The sequence below is a fragment of the Crinia signifera genome, chromosome 6, assembly GCF_055691185.1.
Source record: "Crinia signifera chromosome 6, ASM5569118v1, whole genome shotgun sequence".
NCBI lineage: Eukaryota > Metazoa > Chordata > Amphibia > Anura > Myobatrachidae > Crinia > Crinia signifera.
This window is the reverse complement of record NC_139222.1, coordinates 263347775-263371548: the sequence shown is the minus strand read 5'-3', so window position 1 is coordinate 263371548 and position 23774 is coordinate 263347775. Positions and strand designations below refer to the sequence as shown.

Sequence of the window (23774 nt, the reverse complement as noted above, 5' to 3'; positions counted from 1 at the left end):
TTGGGTCCATTAGAACGAAATCAAATATTTATGTTGTTTATTGAAACTGCTAGATTTCATCTCATTCAGTGGCCGTTTTATATGAAGCCTAAACAATACCGTTTCACCTGAATTAAAAGAGCCGTGTAATGCGGGTGAGCTGGCTCCCCCATTCGCTCGCCCTGTCACCGCGTTCCAAGGGCTTATGAGGGAATACACGATCTCGCAGTCTTACATCAACCTTGGAGAAACAGTTTTCTTATTTTCTTGGCAGGTTTTTATTACCAACATAGTGTGTTTTGTGTTTGCATTTTTATGGCCCGGCCTGAACTTTTGTACTCTAAAGCCAATGTATTTATCACATCAAATTATTTGCATTGGATTTGGGTGAATGGAAATCCCATTGCTAATGGTATTGGAAATGGGAATGCGGGGGGGGGGACGACGACATGTTTTTAGGTAGATGCCGGACTTTCCACATATAGGGACGGTTTGATGAAACAATTTGGGGAAAAAGATTGCTTTATATTTTGTTTAAATTGTGATAAATGTGGTTTATAGTCACCAATCGTGTCTTGGTGAAAATTCCTTATTACTCACTTGTCTTATTTGACATTGTGATATATGCACATGGTTGCTGGTGTCTATATGTTATATACACATAGAAAAAAAACTAAAATAAACAGTTTGAGCCAATTGCTTATGTTACCCTTCAAATATAAGCCAGGGTCATCTTGGCAGGGTGACCAAAGTGCGTGGAGAACATTAACTGTAGAATTTATGTATTGATACATTGTACATTCCATTATCCTCTCATTGTCTTGAAACTCAAAAAATCCATGGAAGATTTAAGACAAAAAGGTGCAAGCAATACAGACACTATGAGGTCTATTTACTAAGTCTTGGATGGAGATAAAGTAGACAGAGATATAGTACCAGCCAATCAGATTCGCAGGCGGGGTTGGAAAATGACAGCAGCTGAATGGCTGGTATTTTATCACTGTCCACTTTATCTCCATCCAGCGGCTAGTAAATACATCCCCCAAATAACTAACGGTTTGTCTTTTCAAAGACCCTCAAACACTCCTAGAATGTTATGTATAAAATCGTATGAATTATCATGAATGCCTAACTGGAATTTTTTTATTAGATGCATTTTCGATGTTACGAGATCAAAGGATATTCAACTACAAGGAAATAAACAAGTGATAAAAAAATATATAACATGGCGATTAAACATCTGAATATAAATACATCTGCCAATGTTATGCAAAAGAGAACATGACCAAAAATCACTTTAATGATAGAGATTAGAACTATACGCGATGAGCTTCATGTACATAGACAACACAGAAGAGCTTCTGCCTGGTGCATTTACATTAAAAGTCCCTCTAGATATTAATATGTGGACTTCATTTGCGAGCTTGCTAAACCAGGGACTTATCGCAAAACCTTTGTAAACAAAAGATTAAACTGAATCGAGCTTTAGAAAATGAAAGGAAAACAAGAGTCACATAATCACAGATCATAGTGGAGCTGGTTAGATGGAAATCACTACAGGCTACTGGACTGGAAAATGTTTAATTGAACTATTTCATTATGCGGGAAGTTTACGTTCCCCTAGCAGAAGTGAAATGCTTGTATTTACCTCCCCCCCTTCCTTTAAGAAGTGTTATCTTTGAATTATTCTTCCTCTACTTACAGAAACTCTTACGGTAGTGATTAGATGTTGTTGTAAGAATAATTCCAAAATGAAATGCAGCTACTAACTTAAGGTGCCCATACACTACTGCGATGTATTGCAGAAGTGTACGGCCATCAGATCCCCTTGAGCCGCATCGGATGTAGTCCTTCTGCATGTGATGTATATCATGTGACCCCGTTCCCCGCGGCCAGGAGGGGGTTTGATTCAGAGGTTGGAATTGCAGCACCTCCGACTTCCTACCCGATACGCACAGGACTGCGCATTGGGTCAGACAGGATATCAAGCCACATCCGAGTCAAGTGAAAACGGCCCAAATTAAACAAGTGTATGTGTGTCTGTACCCTTTGTAGTAACACAACAATTCTGACTATTGACACCATTGCGTATTAATGTTAAGGTTACCGACTGTACAATACAGAAAGTGTACACCCCAACTACGTACAATGGAGGCAGACATTTTCAGAACAATTTTCAGCAAATCCATTCACTGCTAAGATCACGGAGACATACAATGGCTCATGCCTCAGTGATGTCACCAGCTCGTCAATCAACAGGCTGAATTTGAGTCCCAGCTTAATAAATGACTGGTGAGGTGCTGAGTACACTTTAAGCCACCTTCATTACTTTACAACTATCATGAAAACCAACCAAAAACATTCCACAAAGACTCAACTAAGCACTGGGCTGATATTTAAATATCTTCCAAATAACTGGATCTTTAAGAATTGTGTACTGATTATTCCCAGTTACTATTTAAACTGTGTGACTGTACGTTTACCCGTCTTATCAGGTTTTATAATGGGTAAGTCAGTAGGAGTATAGAACATGCAATAACAATCAAAAAAAATCAATAAAACAAAAATAGAAATGTGTATTACAACCTTACTAACCTTTGGTAACCTCTCAGGGTCCCCCGGATGCCTTGGAATAACTTTCTGTAATCTCTGAAATCCATAGTCTATGGTTGGTTCATTCAGGGCTGGAAAAAAAAAGAATTTATTTGATTAGAATAGAGAGAGAGAGACGTAGAGAGAGAGAGAGACGTAGAGAGAAAGCAAGATATGGAAAGTGATAACAATGATGTCATCACTCACATTTGCATATGATGACACATAGTATAACTTCTGACCCATCCCACCTTTTTCAGTAAAGATACTTCCATAGATTTTTGGCATACCACAATCTAAAGTCTCCAAAAACTTATTTCCCATAGTTACTCATCACACATCTCCTCGTAATAAAACACAACATTATTCACTTCCGAAAATGTATAACAGTATTAAAAAAGCACATTGAGGTGCATATGCCTAATACAGAAAAAAGCAAAGAAGTCCCCCCCAAAAATATACAATAGTAGAGTTATGAGTCAAAAGCTAAATACATAGGATAATCTATTTACGAAAGTCAAGTTCTCATAAGAGAACACAACAGATGAGGGGGAAGAGAGAGATGGAGTAAGAGGGGATGAGAGAGGAGGAGAAATACATTTTTTGTGTTGGGGGAGGAGAATTAAGAGAGTGAGAGAGAGGGAGATAGAGCAATAGGAGGGAAAAGAGAAAGACCAAGGCTTTGAAGATGACAACAACTAGTATATTTATATAAAGTAGAAATCAGTAACTAACAAAACAAATCTTTAAGTTAAAGCAGGCCAGTAACACTGGGTTTGTGTCAACGGTAAATCCTCACAGGGTACAAGTGGCACCAGTATTTGGCTTGGAGGGTGCCTAGAACTATAACCTACAGTTGTTAGGCTTTGCAAAGCGCTTCCTGGTTCTTGCTTCCTCTTTGTGATGCCATGAGAATGGGTATTAAGTTGAAGATCAAATATAGCAGAACATGGCTAGGAATGACCGTTTTTATCTGAACCTTTTTTTCACCAATTTGCCCCAGTGACCAATGTACCCTTCCAATGGGATTTGTAGCTGTAGCAATGCTAATGCTAATAAGATGCAAATCTTAAGGGGGAAAAAAGACTCTTGGCGCGTCTAAGTCGCCGCACTGGGCTGCTTGGCATGATTAGATCGAAGGATTATGAAGACACATCTGTAGCCACACAACAAGAAAGGCTGACACGATAAAGATAAGATTAGCAGGCTATACTCAGTATTGCATATAGACATAGGTAGGATGACTCTATCAAGCAGTGTTTTCCATACTAGCTGCAAATTTATGGCTAACCGGCAATTATGACATATGCCCGGCTATTGCCCGTTTCAGATTTATCCCTGTGGTCCTTTCTTGTCTAGCATATTGCCTGAGCACAAACCAGGCAGGAGGCGCACTTAATCTTGCAAAGCTTTAATAATCTGTGAATGGCTGACTACAAACTGATGTAAGGCACTATCATTCTACCGCTGCAATCCACTAGCCTTGTGAAATTGCAGGCCACAAATAGTAATTAATCTTTTCTCTCTCCCCCCCTCAAATTGTAATTTTGACTATGAACTGCTCTCGGTCGTAAATCAGCCATACATGCTGCTGTGTACAGTGCATGAATCATGATCCTGAGTATGTTAGACTGCACACATTGTGTTTAACAAGCTATATAAGAAGTCATGGGCCTTTATTATAACACTGCCAGACCCAAACACAAGCCAAGCCTGAAGGCTAAAGTGCTAAATTTAAGATGAAAATACTTATTAGTGTATATTACGCTGTAATGCTGATATCATTTTTATCCGAGGAACTCTTTTGTTGAGAACTGAAGCATTAATCAAAGCTTTTTGCTTTGGCCTGACAAAAAAAAAAAAAAAAAAAACAAGAAACATCTCAGTTTACTCTTTGCTGAAATGGAAACTAAAGCCAGTTTCAAACCTTCAGCAACAGTCGTTCAGGCCGGATCATATGATTCTCAATCTGTACAATCGGCCATCCATTAGTCAACCTAGTGCCGGTAAGCACTGAAGGGCCCATTTTCCCTAACCCCTTTTTATGTTGATTTCTCTTCAACAAAAGGAGGTGGGCAAAGGGCCCAGTCAGAATGTTGCCTTGGACCAGATGAAGTCTTTATCATAGATGGTCAAACAAAACTTTGTCATAGGTATTTTTGGGTGTTGGGGCCAGAGAACAGATTTGTCAATCAGGCCAGATCATATGAGGCTCAATCAATACCATTGACCATCTATTAAGCAACCTAGGCTCCAGTCTAGGGGCTGGTAGGCCCTGAGGGACTCCATTTTCCTAAACCATTGTTATGTTGTTTTCTCTGTTGACAAACAGAGGTGTGAAAGGTGGCGCAGCCAGCATGTTGTCTAGGAGTGGATGGTGTCTTGATTCACTTTGCAGATGGTCAATCACCTCAAACAAAATGTTGTCATAGCTATTTTTGGGTGTTGGGGGCAGAGAAGACTGTACTAAATTTTTTAGAAGCCCACTCAGCTATCACGTCACCATGTTTTTGGAGCCTTGTGGAACAGTTGGTTTGTAAACAAGTAATTTGAAATATATATGCTGTCGGAACCCTCATACCTTTTGGTTTCAAAGAACCAGTACTGTAGAGGTCTGCATAGGATGAAATATTTAACATAAAATACATGGAAAATAATAGTTGTGATTGCTAATAAGTGCTGGAGTTATTTGTCCCATCGAACGCTCTCCTCTTGCAAAGAGTGGCACGTGTATGCACTCGATAACATGACAGAAAGTTGAAGACTGCAATTTGATTTGACATTCCATCATGTATTCCGGAGACAAAGGTCCACATAGGAATGTGAAGTAAGACATTTTCTTGTTAATAAAGAATTGATCCAATGTATTGATTTTACATGACATGGCTTTTGCAATGATTTCGCCCTTTTTTTGTCTCTCTCTCTCTCTCTCTCTCTCTCTCTCTCCAGCAAATAGTAAAAGCTCCTCAAAAATGCCTTGGCTTCTGTGACACAAAAGAACACCCAACATTCTCTGATGCATATTCCCTATATACAAGGGTCCACTTCATAATCAGGTCATTAATCATTATAGGCTGCCAGTGCCAACTGCGGGAGAGATTTGTCATGCTGCCGGCTATGGCCTGGACTGGTTTGCAACCCTACAGTCTCACACAATACCTTAGACTTGTGATTGGCCAAAGAAAAAAATTCTTAAGGGTAGAGGATGAAAACTAGATCATGGGTAAGTGTGGTGACAAGGTGCCATGTAGCAGCAAATCAGAAGTCTGCTTTCATATATTTTAACGTTAGAATTTGATTGGTTTCTGAGATTTAAAGCTCCTTATTTCATGTCGGGTAATCTACGTCCCCTTGTGAGGTCCAAAAAAGGAGGGGAAAAAAAGAGGATATTGCTATGCTTTAGAAAGATGCCAACGTTGTCTCCTGTAGCCACCTAATTACTGTGACTGTTCAACTTAATGAAGTCAGTAGGATGAAAGGTGGTGAAGGGAAAGATAGATGGCTTCACGTTATTGATTTTATGCAAATGTTTGTGACAGGTAATAGAAGCTTAATGCAAGCTTTATGACTCGTAATAACTGTAAGCTTTCATCTCTGAACAGATATTTCCATATGTTTGAGAAGCCGTTATGGGGTCTTCCTACTGTAAATGTAATTGAGAGTGTCACTGGAGCCTATCTCTAGATTACGAACATGTTGCTTCGCACAATAAAAGCGAGTATGACCCTATTTTTCATTGATACTGTGATGGGATGTAATATAATGGATGATGGTGTTGAATTGGAGGTACAATGATTGCACCTGGATATTTAGGATAGCCATTTTGAATTCATGAGACCTCCTATTTTGCAGTTCAGTAGAACCTGGTGACATCACTTAGGCATGTTCCTAGAGAATGGTCTGCATCCCCTGTGTGTGGGTGTCAACAGACTGCAACTAACAATGGGGCAGATGTATTAAGCCTTAACAAGAGATATAAACGTCCAGCCAATCAGCTCCTTACTGACTTTTTTCAAACACAGCCTGTAACATGGCAGTTAGGAGGTGATTGGCTGGACGTTTATCTCTCTTTATCACCCTTGAATTTATCTCTTGTTAAGGCTTAATACATCTGCCCCAAAGAATTAATATTGGTGATGTGCCGCCCACTCTCTCCCAACCACTGTGCCATCTGGAGTCGTTTCTAAAAGGGTGCCCTTCTCATATTTAGACAAACTATCATAAAGATTAATATACGAGTTGTTTGCAAAGATACTGACTGCCATAACTTCACTCATCATAAACAAGACCCAGGTACACCAACTCCGCTTACACTGTACAGTCTAGTACAAGTCTTACATTGGACACAAGAGGAGTCCTAACACTGACAAATCAAATCAAACTAACTTTCAGGCCCACGGAAACGCATGGAAAGTCTAACTATTACAGGTTGTAACCTACAATGGCTACATAGCATGGCAAACAAGAAAATAAACAAAAGTAAATTTTGGTGAGTATCCATCCTCCTATTTCACAATACGAGGAGGCGGTTTCTCATGCAAGAACTAGCGTAAGTAGGAAACATAAGACCTTTACCACTCATAAATTCTTGAGCGTGTGGAGTTTACAAGCCAGGAGACCAGCAGAGCCAGGGCAAGGCACTGGCACGTCCCAGTCGCACAGTACTGAGCTAGGCCAATCAATACCACTTTCCTGTTTTAGAACTGGGTAATTATGAGGTGGAGAGATTGCCTGACCTTTCACCTGCACTGCATTACTTTGCTGATATTAAGATAAATTGCCTGATTTTGGGTAAACATATGCTGCAATTCAAACTGTCAGCACTGGTTTGCTCAGGGATAATTCGTATTGATCTCCCAGCTTCTTCCCAATTTTGCTTACTGACCTCGTGGATAATTAGAGAAAGAAGCCTTGGGTAACTTAGGAGTCATGGCTGAAGAAGAATTACATGAAAGAATACAGCAGAGTGTGTTTATAATAATATATGTTCACCGTGCAGTTATTTGTCTATCTTGATGCATTACATGACCTCCTTACAGGAACGCTAAAAATCAGACATCAAATGCCACCGTCTCCTTTCAGAACACGCTGTGTAAATATTATCCGTGCTACCCTAAGGTTCATTTAACATTTAAATCCGGGGCGTGATATTTTCCAAGTAGAGCTCATTAGCACATTTGTGTATATCCTCATCCAATTTTAACGCTTTTGCACGTGTACAAACCACAAGAATGAATAGAAAAAAAAACTGCAGGATTGCACACCGCTCTGCCGCGTACTAAATTCACAGTCCGCAGTGCGATCCAGAAGCGGAAGCATGTAAGCGAGCCATCGTACAGGATTTGGGTTGGCGGCAAAAAAAGACATCCATGTACATACTGTATGCTTTTTTTTAATTATTGTTTAGATACATGTCAAACATTTCCTTACACAATATAGTCATTTATTTAATTATTATACATGTGGGTGCATGGGAGAAAAAAAATACTGAAGTGAACGCTCCGGCGAGTGAGAAACTTGCAGCGTTTGTTCAGGGGGTTTGCACATGTGCATATTCACACATGCGCAAACCCCAACCATTGGATACGAGGATGAAATCATACCTGAGCGATCAGGTGTGAATCAGCGCCAGTATAGCATGTGCCAATGTGCAAGGTAATAAAGGATGAAACAAGAGACCATTCCTTCCTTGATGACATCACTTTGATGTGTGCTGCGGTTATGACATATTGGCCAGTCGGCCATCATATTGTCTGGGAACAATAATGTAACAATTATGTAATCAGCATAACTTTCTGGAAGTGACATCACTGACTATGGTGGGAGGGGTCAAAGTTTAGCCAGGTTGATGACATCATGTTTATCCCCATTCAAATATGTGTGTGCGTGTGTAAAAAGTATATACATTTTAAATATACAGTGTATATATGCAGTATATATATATATATATATATATATATATATATGCAGTATATATATATATGCAGGTGTGAGTCTGGCACTCTGGAGCAGTCAGTAGTTGCCCCGGTGCCCACCAATGGGATAGCATATGGGGTGGTGTACACAGGCGGTACTCAATGGACTGATATCAGTGTACACACACACACACATATTATAGATATTGTATTAAGAGGACAAGAGGACAATTGTATAATTTACAAAATGACGGATTTCACATGCCTTGTATCCGAAGCAATAATGCCGGTCTCCCGTGTGAAATATTACTATATTAACTATGCCATAAGATATTAACATTCGTCATTTAATAGGAAGCCTTTTATCTGTTTGAAATACATTATTCGTCCTTTTAGAGATAAACTGTATTAATATCCATCTGAGCAGGCTACTGTGGCCTAATGCATAGTAATTTTTGTTGGAGAGCTGCTATTTTAGAATAGGAAAATGACACCGCAATAAAAATCTGAATGGAGAGGGGAAGCTGCGTTGGTGAGAATCACATTCCTTGCCAAATGAGGCAGGCAATCAGAAAGCCTCTGTACGAAGCAGATATCCTGTTATCATACGCAGGCCAACATCCAGAGCTGGTCATACAAATAGGGACTGACATGACCAAATATACTCAATGATTCCTAGAGGATGAAATCGCCTACAGCTCAAGAAGAATACATATTTAAATACTTCTGAGTGCTGTGGAGTTAATCTATGAGCTCGACATGCATCCGAGTCATAAGAGGAAAAACAAGCTAAATATTTAAGTCACTGTAGTGTACTTGGGGGATTAATCACGGCGCAATTGATAAAATTTTAACGGCGTGTGATGTCGGTTCGTGTTGCGAGAACTGAAGGCAACGTGGCAGGAGAAGACAGTCTGGGGCCACCAGCCAGATATAAAATATTACCTCTCCATCTAGCCGGGTATCTGTTTCCTATCTATCTCTGATTATTATTTAACTTTTCACTAATTATACTGATAGATCTTCTGGTTTATTACTGAATAATCCAAGTTATATAAGATAATGTCTTATTTATTCTTAAAATTCTATGAACAAGCACATAGCAGCGGCCCTGGATTCCTCAAAGGGGCCCGGGTAATTGGTCCCCCTGCAGTAAATATAAAGCGCCATGCCCACAGATATCTTCGGGAATGGCGGTAAGCTCTAGCGAGAACAGGTCTGAAGATGGGAAACAGCGGTATGGGATGGGATGTTGACCCTTCATCGCGTCTTAAATATACCTCATCATCATCATCAACATCAATACAAGCATACTATGCAAAGTTAGTAGAGACTCTGTATATCAAACATAGGGGCTGATTCCAAGAAGGGAGCAAAGAACAACAGAGGAAGAAGCCATACACCTTGGTAAAACCATGCTGTGCTGCAGGTGGGGTAGATGTAACAAGTGCAGAGAGAGTTAGAAGTGAGAGTGGCCCGTCCAAACCCAAATTTAAATTGCAGCGTAAGAATAAAGCTGTCCAGCTGTGGGCTACCTGCAGACGAGCAGACAGTATTTACCCTGCATGGAAAAATAATAATTGTATTTGCCCCCTTCCATTCCAACATGGTTTAATTAGGTTCACAGATACTCGCTATTTTTTGCTTTACTGTGACCTCATACTTGCCTACTCTCACGGAATGGGCCGGAGGCTCCCAAAACATTGGGTACACTTCCGTCAACCTGGAAAAGTGGGCAAATCTCCTGTAACTTGATTACACCACCCCCCTACCATGCTTACCCCTGCAGCCAATCGTGATTCATTTTAAATTGCATCATCAGTGCCGCCCCCCCCCCCCCCTCACCCGACTTTGCAATGCTGGTAAAGTATGCATTGCACAGTGGGGGCATGATGACACCACTGCATCCCGACTGCCGCAGACCTTCCCTTTTACATAGCCCCGCCCCTTGGTGAGCAAACCTAACTGCTACATTAATAATAATAATAATAATAATTATAATGTATTTATAATGCTGTTATACTTATAGTTGTTTTACTTATAGTTGTGACTATCAGCCTTGCACCCCTAATTGGTCGCTCATGAGCCACTGTGCAGCGGTTCCCAGCCTTCCCATGTAGCGGCGTGGTTGGAAATAGAAGGGGGAAAATGTGTAATGCAGGAAGCAAGCTTCTTTTAGCACCGACATGCTATTGTTTAACAAGTGCTCGGACAGAAAGAGATATAAGGAATCTGGAGCTGACACACATTTTCCTCCTGACAGAAAAGCCTGACTACAATAATAATAACAGGAAGGCATTCATTTGCTGTATTCCAGCTGCTGGTTGCAACCCATTAAACGAGTTCCAGTTTCATTTCAATAATGATCATCTTCCTGTAACTTCCCAATCATGCATTTGTCATAATGCAGTAATTTTCTGGTTACGAACAGATCCTCCTAATGAGGTAGTTTTTCACATTAGGAGCATAACTACATAATAAGAACATCTGCAGATCCCTCTTAACGGACAGGAGAGAGCGTCAATTAAAAAGGAAAAAAAAAAATGCAAGGAGAAAAAAAAAAAAAAGAAGGGGTTGTTAAATAAGACACAACAGGCTTTTCTAATAGCAGCGCATCGGTTGTACTTGGAGTAGTCTCGGGGCCTGCCACCTGACTGGATAAGCACAGGTCGTAATGTGTAAAAATTAAATAAAGCAAAATTAAATTGCTCAATTCGGAGACATTCCTCTAGAGGGTGTTAGTGATTTCAGTGACAAAGTGCTATTTGCTGACAAGTAGTTTACACATTAACGGGAGAATCCAGGGGGGACAGATGCCAATAGCAATTATATCACCTTGAGGTTATTAAATGTCCTACTGATAAGTAAGTAGGTGAACTTGACCAGGTGTTAAAGACTGCTGTGTTCAAATGATTGCGTGGTAAAAGAAGCACTGGCGCTCCGTCCTGGGGATGATCTCGAGCCGATTGGATTTCAGCCGTGATTTTGAAGACATTGCATTTAACCCTTTAAGTGCCAACATCTCTGTGAGAGACGAGCACGATATGAACTAAAAATGCCAGCATCGCTCACATTTGTTATATAAATTCAAATTTATAAAAAGTTGCATATAAAAAAAAAAGATTCTATTTCCTAAACATGACAGGTCATTATGACGAACATACATATTTGCATGGCAAATTTAACACCCATTTTCACAAATTCACTTGGCACTCAAAGGATTAACCCCCCCCCCCCCCCCAAAAAAAAGACAGAGATGACTCTTCAAAAAAATACAAAGATTCTATCTTTAAACTTTTATCTACATGATCCCAAAATGTCCTCGAACCCCCCCACCACCACCACTTGAACAAAAAAATGCGGAAATAATGCTAAGTCTTTTCACTTTATCATCAACTGTCTCGACCAAGCGCATTTCATCTATAAGAATTCAGATGCTTGGGAAATTAAAATTTCAAAGATCTGCTGGCGAAAAAAAAAAAATCAATTGCGTTTAGATCAATGCTCATAGAAATTTCATGAACTTTGAACCAATGCGGGCAATGTGATGAGAAGGGGGTCTGAATCTCGTGTTGATGATAGTTCCCCGCACGGATGAAATACAGCCTACGGGGGCCTAAGAAAAGGGGGTTATACGTTTCACAAAGGCTCAGCTTTACTATTTTGTCAGACAAAAAAAAAAAATGAAATTCATTTTTAGTCTATTTCGGTAACAAGTGCATAGGTTGAGGTTGAAATAAGAAAAGCCTTTTTCGGGTGACGTCTTGTAGCAACGGGTTCTTAATGCTCTCTACATTAACACAGCAAAGAAATGAAATCAGTTCCCTTTGCAGCTGATCGCAGGTGCAAATTAATATTGTAAAATGGGGATCGATAGATGGACAGGGTAAAATCAATAGCGGCTAAATTATTGCAGCATTTTCCTCCTCATTCAAGATGAGTTGTGTTTTCCTCTCACAGTCAATACTTTGCAGCTTTTCTCATTAATTTCTCAATAAATTTGGCAATGAATTTCAATCACAGGATTCGGCAGGGTAAGCCGAGCATAGTGAGGTGCATAGGAAACACAAAAGCGCGGAGGGGCTGAAGGCATCACTCATCTGAAGGCAGCCTTGCTTGTTGGAGCAGGACTAATATCCTTGACTTAGTAAGTCTAAAACCTACAGGCTATTACAACCTATTTAGTGTAAAATGTAAAAGAGGATTTGATCCTATTGTGTTTCATTTGACAAAGAGCTGGAAGAAATTGTACCTTTAAAAAAATAAGAGGTTTCTTCATCCGGCACAATCCTTTGTAGTCTTAGGCGCCCCAAAATTCCACCTGCCGTTTATCGATGATGTCATGCGGGTTCTAGTAACCTCAGCGATTGTACGCTCTCGGCTCCCAGGTGAGCGCATGGAAATGACCAAAGTCATTTCGGAAAGGAAAGGGGGTTATCCCGCCAGTTTTCCCAGTCCACATCATTCTTAATCCTATTAGTGTTCAGCCGCTTATGACATTGCACCAAAATAACTAGATAAATAAGTGTCGATTGTGCTTGGGGACGCCAATAAATCATCACTAATTTAAGGACTGCACTTTTTATTTGTGACTCCGCCACTGATTTTTCTGGTAGAGGCTGCACTGATTGGCGCGCCTATGCTGGGGACTCCGCCCCTAGCTAGCGATGATAACGTGATGTCACAAACAGGTGTTGCCTCGCTCAGCATTGCCGATGTATGGCTGCTCGTGCCTATTTTCGGTGCTAAAGTTGCACCTATGGCAAAGCAGAGACATTGTGACATTGCTTCCAGCTATCATTCAAGTACATTCTATAAAATGATGGCTAGAAGATGGTTGCTATAGGTAAATTATTCACTTGTCCGATTGACAAGGTTTGCTAGATCTAGGCCCCTTGCAATGACACTGCTTTCAGCCTGCAGGGCACATTCCTCACTAAGGGGGAAATTTACAAAGATGGGAGGTTATTTAACATGGGATGTTGCTATGGGTAACCAGATACTATGTATTATCTTCCAGAAGGTGCTAAGTTAATAATAATTAGGGGCCTTATTCTGGTTGGTGCGGTAAAATCCGCGTGCGTTCGTGCCGCCGATGTTTTGTGTCTGCGCATGTGCAGAGGCATCTCTGCGCATGTGCGAGCGGGGCGTACGGCCAAATTCCGTATGAAATGTGATCACTACGAACAGGGAGTGGAGAGGGGCGTGAAGGGCTATTTCGGCTCATTACCATATGCATACGCCCCGCGTTTCATGGGCGTTCCCATGCAAACGCTGGGCGTACGTATGGTAATGCGGCCGTGACGCACGTGTAGGGGGCGGACATATGACATTGCCGGATGTCAGCTGCCCGCCCAGATCCCTGCTTTTGCACGGAAAAATGTCCGTGTGGTCTGAGGTTGCGGGAGCTGGTGGACCACTCGGTCCTGCATTCGATGGTCTGCGACCATCGAATGATGGGGGAGGTTCCCTTAAATGGAGGAGGCGTATTCCGTGTAAAATACACGTGCGGTCCGTTCGGACAGCTTCTTACCGCGTACGGACGGAGTTGGCGATCCGTATGGAAGGCGGGGTTTCGGACGCACGGTCCTGGCCGAATATTCGGATCCGGCCGCACCGATCAGAATAAGGGCCTAGGTTCTGACTGGTTGCCCATAGCAACATCCCATGTGAAATAGAACTCTGATCTTAGTAAAGCATCTATTGAGGCATATGTTCTGGTACCAGGGTCCAATATCTGGTAGCCTCATTGATCCACATATGTAAAATAGACAGCAAGTGCTTTAGGGAAGGGATGTTAACTTGTTTTGCTTTAAATGGCTCTCTAGGGTTTCATTTACTAAAGTGTCTAAAAATGAAAATACGTGATGTTGCCCATAGCAACCAATGAGATTCTGTCTATCATTTTCTAGGATGAAATCACCTCCTATATTTACCCCCGTGTATATACATATAGGCCCTTATTCAGATCTGATCGCACTACAAATTTGTTCTGAAAATGGGCAAAACCATGTGCACTGCAGGTGGGGCAGATGTAACGTGTGCAGAGAGAGTTAGATTTGGATGGGGTGTGTTGAAACCGAAATCTAAATTGCAGTGTAAAAATAATGCAGCCGGTATTTACCCTGCACAGAAACAAAATAACTCACCCAAATCTAACTCTCTGCACATGTTGCATCTGCCCCATCTGCAGTGCACATGGTTTTGCCCATTTTGAGAACAAATTTGTACTGCGATCAGATCTGAATAAGGGCCATACACACGCACACAGATAAGCGTGACCTCTACACGACAATGCCCGTGGCTGGACACTAAATATAGGCAGTGGGGGATGCCAGGTGTCACGGGGAGGCTATGGAAGAGATCTGTGCATGGAACAATCACTGAATCACAGAAATGTGACGTGACACTAAGCGCAAGTAACAGCTCAATTTCCCTGTTACAGTGCGGAATATTGTAGTCTATATTCTATTGTATTATGTTTACACTCCAGACGCCAGATGTTTGTTTCTAGTTATATTGGAGAGCTTGAACCGACCAATCCCACCCCTGCAGGTACGGAACACCGTACAATAAAACAACCTCTCAGTTGCATCGACTTCACAGGTAACACCATGCCTTTTGGCAAGTTGTAATACGATATTTGAAACCGAAGCTCATGGGAGATTGCGCCACAGCGAGACAAGATACTGGAGCTAGAACAAAGTGGTTGTGATTGTTCTGTAGATTGTTGACTTAGTTTACCAACATTTTTAAAGACCTGAGCTTTGTTTCCTACACTTTAATAGAATTCCCCGGTTAGTGATACACAATTGGTGTCTAATGAGCTAGAATAAGCAATAGTCATCTACGCCACTTACGTAGTGCATTTATGTTCCACTTGTGATCTATAGGACACAGACGCACTGGAGCATAGGAACGTTAAATTATCAGCCGCCTGCAATGTGATATTCTTGTAAATAAACACCTGACAGAACGACATGGTTGAAATGTCACAATAGACCCTCAGGTAATGACTGGGCGCAGGCCAGGCCTGACAAGATACATAAGCATCGACACATAGTTACAAAAGTTTTGACGTTTAAAGTGTCATCTGTCCTCCTTTACCTTTCCTAATATCTGAGGAACTATTTGGCTCTAGTGCTGGAAGTATTTTTTGAATTGTAGCTATGACATAACAAGTTACTTAGGGGGGTAGTCAGTCTGTGCCCCTATTTCCTCTGGCTGAAATAGTTGCACCTGCCTATTGATTGCTGCCACTAGCGATAGCATTTAAGGCAATCAGATACAACTAAAGTCGGTCCTGTTTTGTTGGAAACGGATGCGGATTGTCAAATTCACTGACTTTTTGACAATCCATTTGACATTACGACCCTTGAAAGTCAGAACATTGAATTCCGACTGACGAGTTACTGTCGGATCGAATGGAAACGGCCCGGGATTACAACTGTCGGGGCGTTATTACATTTGGAATCCCAGATTGAATACCCCCAATATATCATATATTTTTAAAATAATAATAATAATATAACAATGATAAAGGGCCAGATGTATGAAGCTTCAAAAAGTGATAAAGTGGAGAGATACATAAACAGCCAGCCAATCAGCTCCTAGGTGCCAAGTTACAGATTTGGTTTAAAAAATTACAAGTAGTAGCTGATTGGTTGGTTGTTTATCACTCTATACTTTATCACTTTTTGAAGCTTGATACATCTGGCTCTATGTCTTTATCTACAACAAAACATGAACTGTTAGATAAGGGAGCTTTTAGTGATCTGCTTTGGAAAGATTGAACTATGGGATTTGAGTGGGAACAGCCCCCGAGGAGCAGATAGCCTGTGCATTCTGCACTATAATACAAGCAAACATTTAGAATAGGTTAAGAAACGGTAAAAACTCAAAACCATAAAGATTTCATTTCACTTGCATGCAAGTCATGAATGCCAGTTGCAAGAGGAACATGCCAATTGGCCAGGTCATGTCATGCCAAGGTCATTCTTTGTTTTTGCATGCTCACAACATAAAACAATCAAGTCATTCTCCAGGACTACATAACAATCACAAAAAAGGCCCTTTCCTGTTTAATCGTATCCAAATACCACAAAGAAAAGGCTGGCATCACTAGAAAGTGATACTCATGTAGAGGTTACATTTTGTAACACGGGAAGCATGAAACTTTGAGAGTTTGCAAGAAAAGAAGATATAAATATTTAATCCAAAACAAAAAATCTCAACATGTATTGATTGGACCATGAATGACCTCTTTGTCCTTATTTTAAGACAAATGACTGTCTTCTCCCTACTACATTATGTCACTTTTGGCGTAGTCGGCAGATTTCACCTTGACTCGGAAAGTTCTTGATTTATCAATGGCGTGAGATGCAGTCTCTTAAAAATAAATAAAACACAACCTCCTATCGCGAATTAGAGAGACCCACTCAGTTTGCAGCCTGGAGAGTACAGAAATAAGAGCAGGATAGACAAATGTGTCTTGTTAGCAACAGCCAAAAAGCGCTTGACTTGTACTAATAACAAAAAGGCTATGTTGGTCACTATGGGTTCAAAGACGGAGCACCCTGTCACCGACTAGCTCGGAAAATTAGCAAATAATGTTTCCTTTCCTTGATAAATGGCAGACAGTTCCCGCTCACCAATCATTTTTTAACATTTTGATGCATGTCTACGATCCCGCCGGAGGAACAGAAAAGTTTACCGGCCCTCAATTTTCCAATGATGAATGGGACGCTCTAAATGTGTGATTTCTGTATGAGGTATAGTTCATTTTAAGCAATTCTAGTAAATGCGTGTCACTGATTAGGACAGATTGTCCGCTTGTGCAATAGAACGAATGTGATGTCTTATTCCTCAGACCTCCTTTGAGGCATAGATGGGGGGGGGGGAGAGAGCAGAAGACCAGAAATAGCATGGAAAATAATAAGTCATCTGCCCATTTGCAGGGAGGTTTTTACTATCTGTTTGTGAATGGCGCTGGCCAAATAAAAGGCATCAATCTATTTTAAATAGAGGCATAATATTAAAAGGTTATTGGTAAATACAAGTCATCGGTATTTTAACATGTCCCGGCAGTCTTTGGTTAAAAGGCAAAAAAAACAAAGGGCACCGATTCATTTAATATTTCATGAAGACAAGTAATATACCATTGTCAGCTTGATCAATGTGTTGCATTTAGAGAGGCAGCGAGGAACAGCTGCAGAATGGTCAGCTTCTCAACAAAAGACATTGCCGGACACGCACAATGACAGAGATGTAGGAAATTATGGCATGGAAGTATAATCACTGAACCAAGATCTACCAGTGCGGTGTACATGGGACAGCAACATTAGTGTCGTTTATTGGAGCGATACACCGGATGATCAACAGACCATTGGCTGAAGAATACTAGTTATTATTTTTAGAACCATGGCACGTGTTTGCCTATATTTCATGGGTATGGGTCGTAGGGTCCACACTACGAAGGTCAACATACATTAGGTTGACCACTACAGGTCAACAGGGCTTGACACATGAAATAGGTCAACAGGATCGGAAGGTCAACACAAGCATTAGGTCAACAATGGGAAGGTCAACATGAATTTTTACATATTCTTGTGCTGAATTTCGACGTAAGAAAAAGCGGGAAAAACTCACTTCAACCTTTTGACTGTCTTCCAACTATTCCGATTTCAGCAGGACAGTCCTGCTGTTCCGGGACTGTCTTGCTGTCCCACGAGTGAGCCGCAACTTCCTGCAGGTGGTGGGAGGTTGGGGGGACACACTTGCATTGCTGTAAAGCAGCACAGAATGCATGATGGGCACATGCGACTGTCACCACACACATGGTGCCGATTGGGAGAAAGGCATGGGGTGAGGCCCGGAGCACTGGGCAAGCTACCAGCATGACAATAAAATGGGGGTATGGTTTGCGGAATTGTCATTCCAAGCAAAGTCACTAAAATGGCAGCCATTTTTCCTTGGTGATTTTGTTATACTGACGGTGTAATGGTTAGCATTACTGCCTCAGAGCACTGAGGTGATTGGTTCGATTCCCACCATGGTCCTAACTGTGTGGAGTTTATATATTCTCCCCATTCTTGTGTGGATTTCCTCAGGATACTCTAGTTTCCTCCCACAATCCCAAAATACCCTTAGCTTAATTAGCTCTGCAATGTACTGTCACTTTGAGCTGTGACAGTTTGTACTTTCACTTTGAGTAGTGACAGATTTTAGCCCACAAACCCTCCACCCCACCACCAGTCCCTATATTCTCCTACCTCCAATCTTCACAGCTCCCTCTCTCCATATCCAGCAAGTCTGAAACAAATCAGTGTCCCTGCTAAAATTGCTTTCACTTTTTGTTCTGACATCTTTCAGCACACAAAGGAGTAATTTGATCCACCAAGTGGCCCCTTGTGGTCAGTAGCGGTACTTTACCCCACAGAGGTGAGGAGTAGCTAGCCTTATATATATATATATATATATATATATATATATATATATATATATATATATTAACTATACTAATATATATTTATGTGCGATCAGTTCAAGCGCACAGGTGCCTTGGGGATGACATTGTCGCTGCCCCATGGCATCTGCATTTTACTTGTGGAGTGCCTAGAATGGCACCTTGCAGAGCTGCCCAGAACATCTTAAGGATGTTCCAGGTAGTGCTCTTTTTACCAGAGCTATCAGCCCCGCCCCCTAGATGTGATGTAATGATCTCACGGATATGGGGGGGCGATGTCTTCTCAAGGTGCACTACCACCCTCTTACGCCACTGCTTCCTAAACAATATCTACCTCCATTACGTATAGATGCCGGGTGCACTTTAAAAACCTCTGTAATCCTTCTTGCTGTTCAAATGAACATCATTTATTAATCTGTGAATTATGTGGTTGTGGGTCATACGAGGGTCGCAGTTCAGAGATGCGGAAAAAAATGTGCCCGATTTAAATGGATCATAAATCCAGGTCTTAAAGGGTTAAGCAGGACCGAGTTTGGCCGCAAGCAGGATCAAACGCCGTTTCGCGCAGCAAACAATGCGTAATAGATAGACAATACAGTGCGTGCATCGTGTGAACAAACGAAGGAGCTGTGAAATATGACGGAATAAAAATGGTATGATTTGTGGGAGGTAATCAGCAGTCATTAGCTCTGCAAATACAAGTTATTTGTTTAAAGAGCACTGACCTATGAGACAGCCAGTTTGTCTTGCCTGTGATGGGGAGGACTATTGACTCCGAACTGTGTAGCAGTGTCATTGATAGAATCCCATTTGAATGCACACAAAAGATCCTTCAATTGGTCACCTCTCATGTTTCTCAAGTGGAATGGGAGCTAAACTATGTCATTTGTTGCAGGCCAGAAATCAAATGCATATGTTAGAACTAAGAGGTGCCATTCCCGAGCTGAAATGCAATCAGTTTGCAGAGTGCACAGGGAAAAATACCGACAATTTACCATCTAACAAAAGAGCCAGGAGGTAGAATTTTTAGAAGCTAAAGAAGACAGACATGGTATTTTACTATTACCATTTATTTAGACACACTGATCTGTCTTTCCTAGGCACATTGAAACCATCTATTGAGGACTATCATTACCCCAGAAGGGGACTACAGAAATAATTGGATTAGGACTAAAGATCAACTATTGGCGCAACAGCTGCCTGAAAATTACCCATCTCATGCCGGTCTATAATGACAAGTGTGGATAGAGGAGAATCAGGTCAACCACGGGAATAGACTGGCTCAGCCCCTCGCTAGTTTTCCCTCTTACAAATAATTGTGTGCTACAGTGTAACCAGCAGGTCTGGGCCTTACCTCACAGGAACTGCTAGAATTTGGAGCAGGAATTGTATGTTCCGCCGCGCTTAGTATTGGATTTTGATGACACTTTATTAATACCGTTACTGGCGATGCAGTTTGGATTGGGAAATACATATCAGCAGTAGAAGTATTGTTTTATGCTGTACAACTTAAGAACTGTACTTTATACTGTAAGTGCTCAGGGTCTATAGTTAATATTCTGTGGTTCTGTCTAAGACTGACTGCTATACCGCCTATGGCAGGCGTGCATGGAATAGAGGTGTGGCCATGCCTAGTGGGTGTGGCACAGGGGTGTAGGCTAGTGACATGCTCTAGCTTTGCATGCCGGCCAAAGAGAGCACTGGTAGGTAGGCTGGATCATGAAGCCATAAGAAATACATCTTAAAAACAAGGATCTAAAATTTAGACTCTAAATGATCTATTATTCTACCATTATAAAGCCTGTAAAAACGATTCCTACCAAATTGCCTACCTAGGAGACACCGTGTATGCGGAACTAAGATTCATGATGATACAGCCACATCCACCCTTGGGGAACCAATGCCTTATGGGTATTATAGCCAGGTAGTGCCTCAGTTGTGTCTCTGGTTCCTAGCTATTTTGATAGGCTGTCTGCTCCTACAAAATAGATGCATCCCAGTTGTATATTTAATAGATCTATTTTAATACATTTAGTTTAGTTGTCAAATCTGTTCCGTTCAAGTGTGCTTATTCAATTTTGAAGATTTGTTGATATACAGTAGAGTATGTTGAAGCAGGAGACAATGCAATACTAGGTCCCATAGCAATATTTAGGTAGGGGCTTAGCAGTTCCGTTCTCATTTTACAAGGACCAGAGCAGCCGCATCTTCCCTTAAGGGGAAAAAGATGAGTCAAAAGGTTGGGTTTACCCAACTTTGCCAGGCCCAAACACTACTGCCCATAATCCCTATAGATCAGGGCTGGGCAATTGCGGCCCTCCAGATGTTGATGAACTACACATCCCAGGATCCTTTGCATTAGTTTTGCTATGTGGCCATGCTGAAACTGATGCAAGGCATGCTGGGATGTGTAGTTCATCAACATCTGGAGGGCCGCAATTGCCCAGCCCTGCTATAGATCCACCTCTGGTTGAACATACACACAAAGCAGTTTTTTAGTACACATTGCATACAGAACATAGAGGCAAATTTATTAAGCCTGGAGAAGTGATAAAGTTGTCGATGATAACACAACAACCAATCAGCTCCTGGGCCAGATGCACTAAACTTCAAAAGTGATAAAATGGAGAGTGATAAACTGCCAATCAATAAGCTCCTACCTGCCATGTCACAGACTGTGTTTGAAAAATGTCAAGTAGGAGCTGATTGGCTGGTGCGTTATCTCCGGCCACTTTACAGTAAGGTTAGTTAGTTTTATTATATATTATATTTTATTATTTTATTATATAGCGCACTTTCTCCAACCAGACTTCACCAGGCTTAATAACTCCATATTACTCCTAGACTATTGCCAACTACAACTCTTCGGAGCAAAACGCATGGTTACAATCTAACCGGCAAGCAATGCATGCGGTGAGCAATATGGCTGCACATAGGTGACCTAATAATCCTACAGAACAAATCACAATCAGGGAATGTGTAAATGTCCTTTTTTTTCCCCAAAAAAAATAATTTACAAATATACGTATTCATGTTTAAAAATACAAAAAAATAACCAGAAAAATCCGTCCCGGTGAGTGAACAGTAAAAAAAAAACCACATCCTTACTTAATGTCACTATATTTCAGTTTATTCTCTGCTATCTGGAAGGCAATATACTATTAACTGGCAATTACATACAGAATGATTGTTAATTCTTCTCTTAAGTGCAAGCTGCTTGAAAATTGTTATCTCTCTCTAATTTTTGACCTCCTTACAACAGGGTGAGGTGCGCTGGGAATACAAAAGACCAGTAGAAAGTAGCTGGACATGTCATTTGTGACTCACTCTTTTAATTCACCGTGCTAATCAACTGAACTGCCACATTCTCCCAAGGTAATTGTATCTTTATAATTGTTGAAAGGAGCAGGCAATACAGAATGGATAGTCTGGGTTCATCCTCTCTTTGCATAATGAGAAACTGTGCCGTCAGTATTTGTTACTGTAGGAACCTCTAAAAATAAAGAAGACCTTATTCTGCCTCTATTTACTGGGCACTTCAGATTTAAGTACTTTATAAAGCGGCTGGTTATCACACTACTCTCTCCTTTCATTATCTAGGGGCCTGATGCCCCTATGTTACATCTCCTACTGAGAAGGTTAAATGTTAGTGAGGCTGAGAACACAATATACTCTGATAGGAACCAGATGCCTACGATACCAACATTCCCTCCCCATTTAAAAGACCACGTCATTTTTCTCTCTTTCTGAAATCTACAGGTCACGGCAGTTTCATGAAAATAATATTATTATGCACAAATTCCCATTCGTTCATTTTTTTTTTTTATACCGGAGACATCATGACAAGATTAAGAGTATTCTCGAAACTAAGATATTTGAACAAGCATTCTTTATCAAACGGCAACACTATCAGCGTGGATCACTAATTTGAGAAGTTGCGGTTGTTAGCCGTGGCCCAGACTGAAAAAAAAAAGCGCCATGCAAATGCGTAAATGTATTGCAGATCGCACATTCGCAGATCCATTCGCAATCCCAGAACATCGAAGCATCTTTGCCGTCTGTGCATAGGTGAGTAGATCTGAGGATGCCACTATTATGTGACTGAGACAGGATGGAAGTGGTCAGTGCTGACGGCAGAGACCCACCCCAAAAACGCCTGTGAATGGCTGCGGTTTTTTTTTCAAACACACCCAGAAAAAGCCAGGTTTCTGCCCAGAGACGCCAGTTTCCTGTCAATCAAACTTTGACTACTTCAATGAAACTATGATTACTTAGCGATCGGGAATTTTGGCCCTAATTGCAGCTGCGTGAGAGCAATGTGGCCAGTCGTCCGATAATTGGGCAGATTGCGAAGTCCCTGATTAGTGATCCATGTTGATTTAGACTCTATGACGCGTGTGGCACAGCATAAAAACATAAAAACGTAGTGATGTATATAATACACAAACTTACCGGTATACACAAATCTTCCAGGGGCGCCTTTACAGAACTGCTTGGATTTGTAGGAAAGTGTAACTTCGACAACGCCAGGAATGTGTCTGGGTGGGGTCTGGACTCTGATGGCGTGGGGTGTTATCAGCTAAGGGTAGTGCGGGAGAAGGAGAAAAACAAAATAGGTCTTAAAATCACAAACAGACAAATGCATACAGTTACAAAGTGTCAGCTGCTGAACACATTTTATTCATAAATACCTGCTTAAATTAACTTAAATTTGCTAAAAGTTGGCTAGAGGGGAAAAAAATTATCTGCAAGTGATCCCTGATTTTGGTTTGCAGGAAAAGCCACAGGGCATGATTCATATGAAAATTGACTCCATATGGCTA

The 23774-nt window shown here is 41.1% G+C and overlaps 1 protein-coding gene across 32 annotated transcripts in view; it reads right to left on the bottom strand.

Moving 5' to 3' along the window:
* EBF3 (EBF transcription factor 3) overlaps positions 1-23774 on the bottom strand; it is a 127406-nt gene that overhangs the window by 11835 nt on the left and 91797 nt on the right. For 16 of the 32 annotated variants that reach the window (XR_014444632.1, XR_014444633.1, XM_083149475.1 and 13 more), the window contains exons 10-11: positions 23404-23530; positions 2566-2663 (exon numbers count right to left, since the gene is read on the bottom strand). Coding sequence is in view for 30 of the 32 variants with exons in the window: in XM_083149475.1 (XP_083005601.1) it covers positions 2566-2663; positions 23404-23530 (225 nt within the window). In the remaining 2 variants the exon portion in view is untranslated. The remainder of the gene's footprint in view (positions 1-2565; positions 2664-23403; positions 23531-23774) is intronic. The other 16 variants (XM_083149504.1, XM_083149495.1, XM_083149493.1 and 13 more) reach the window with 1 other exon arrangement.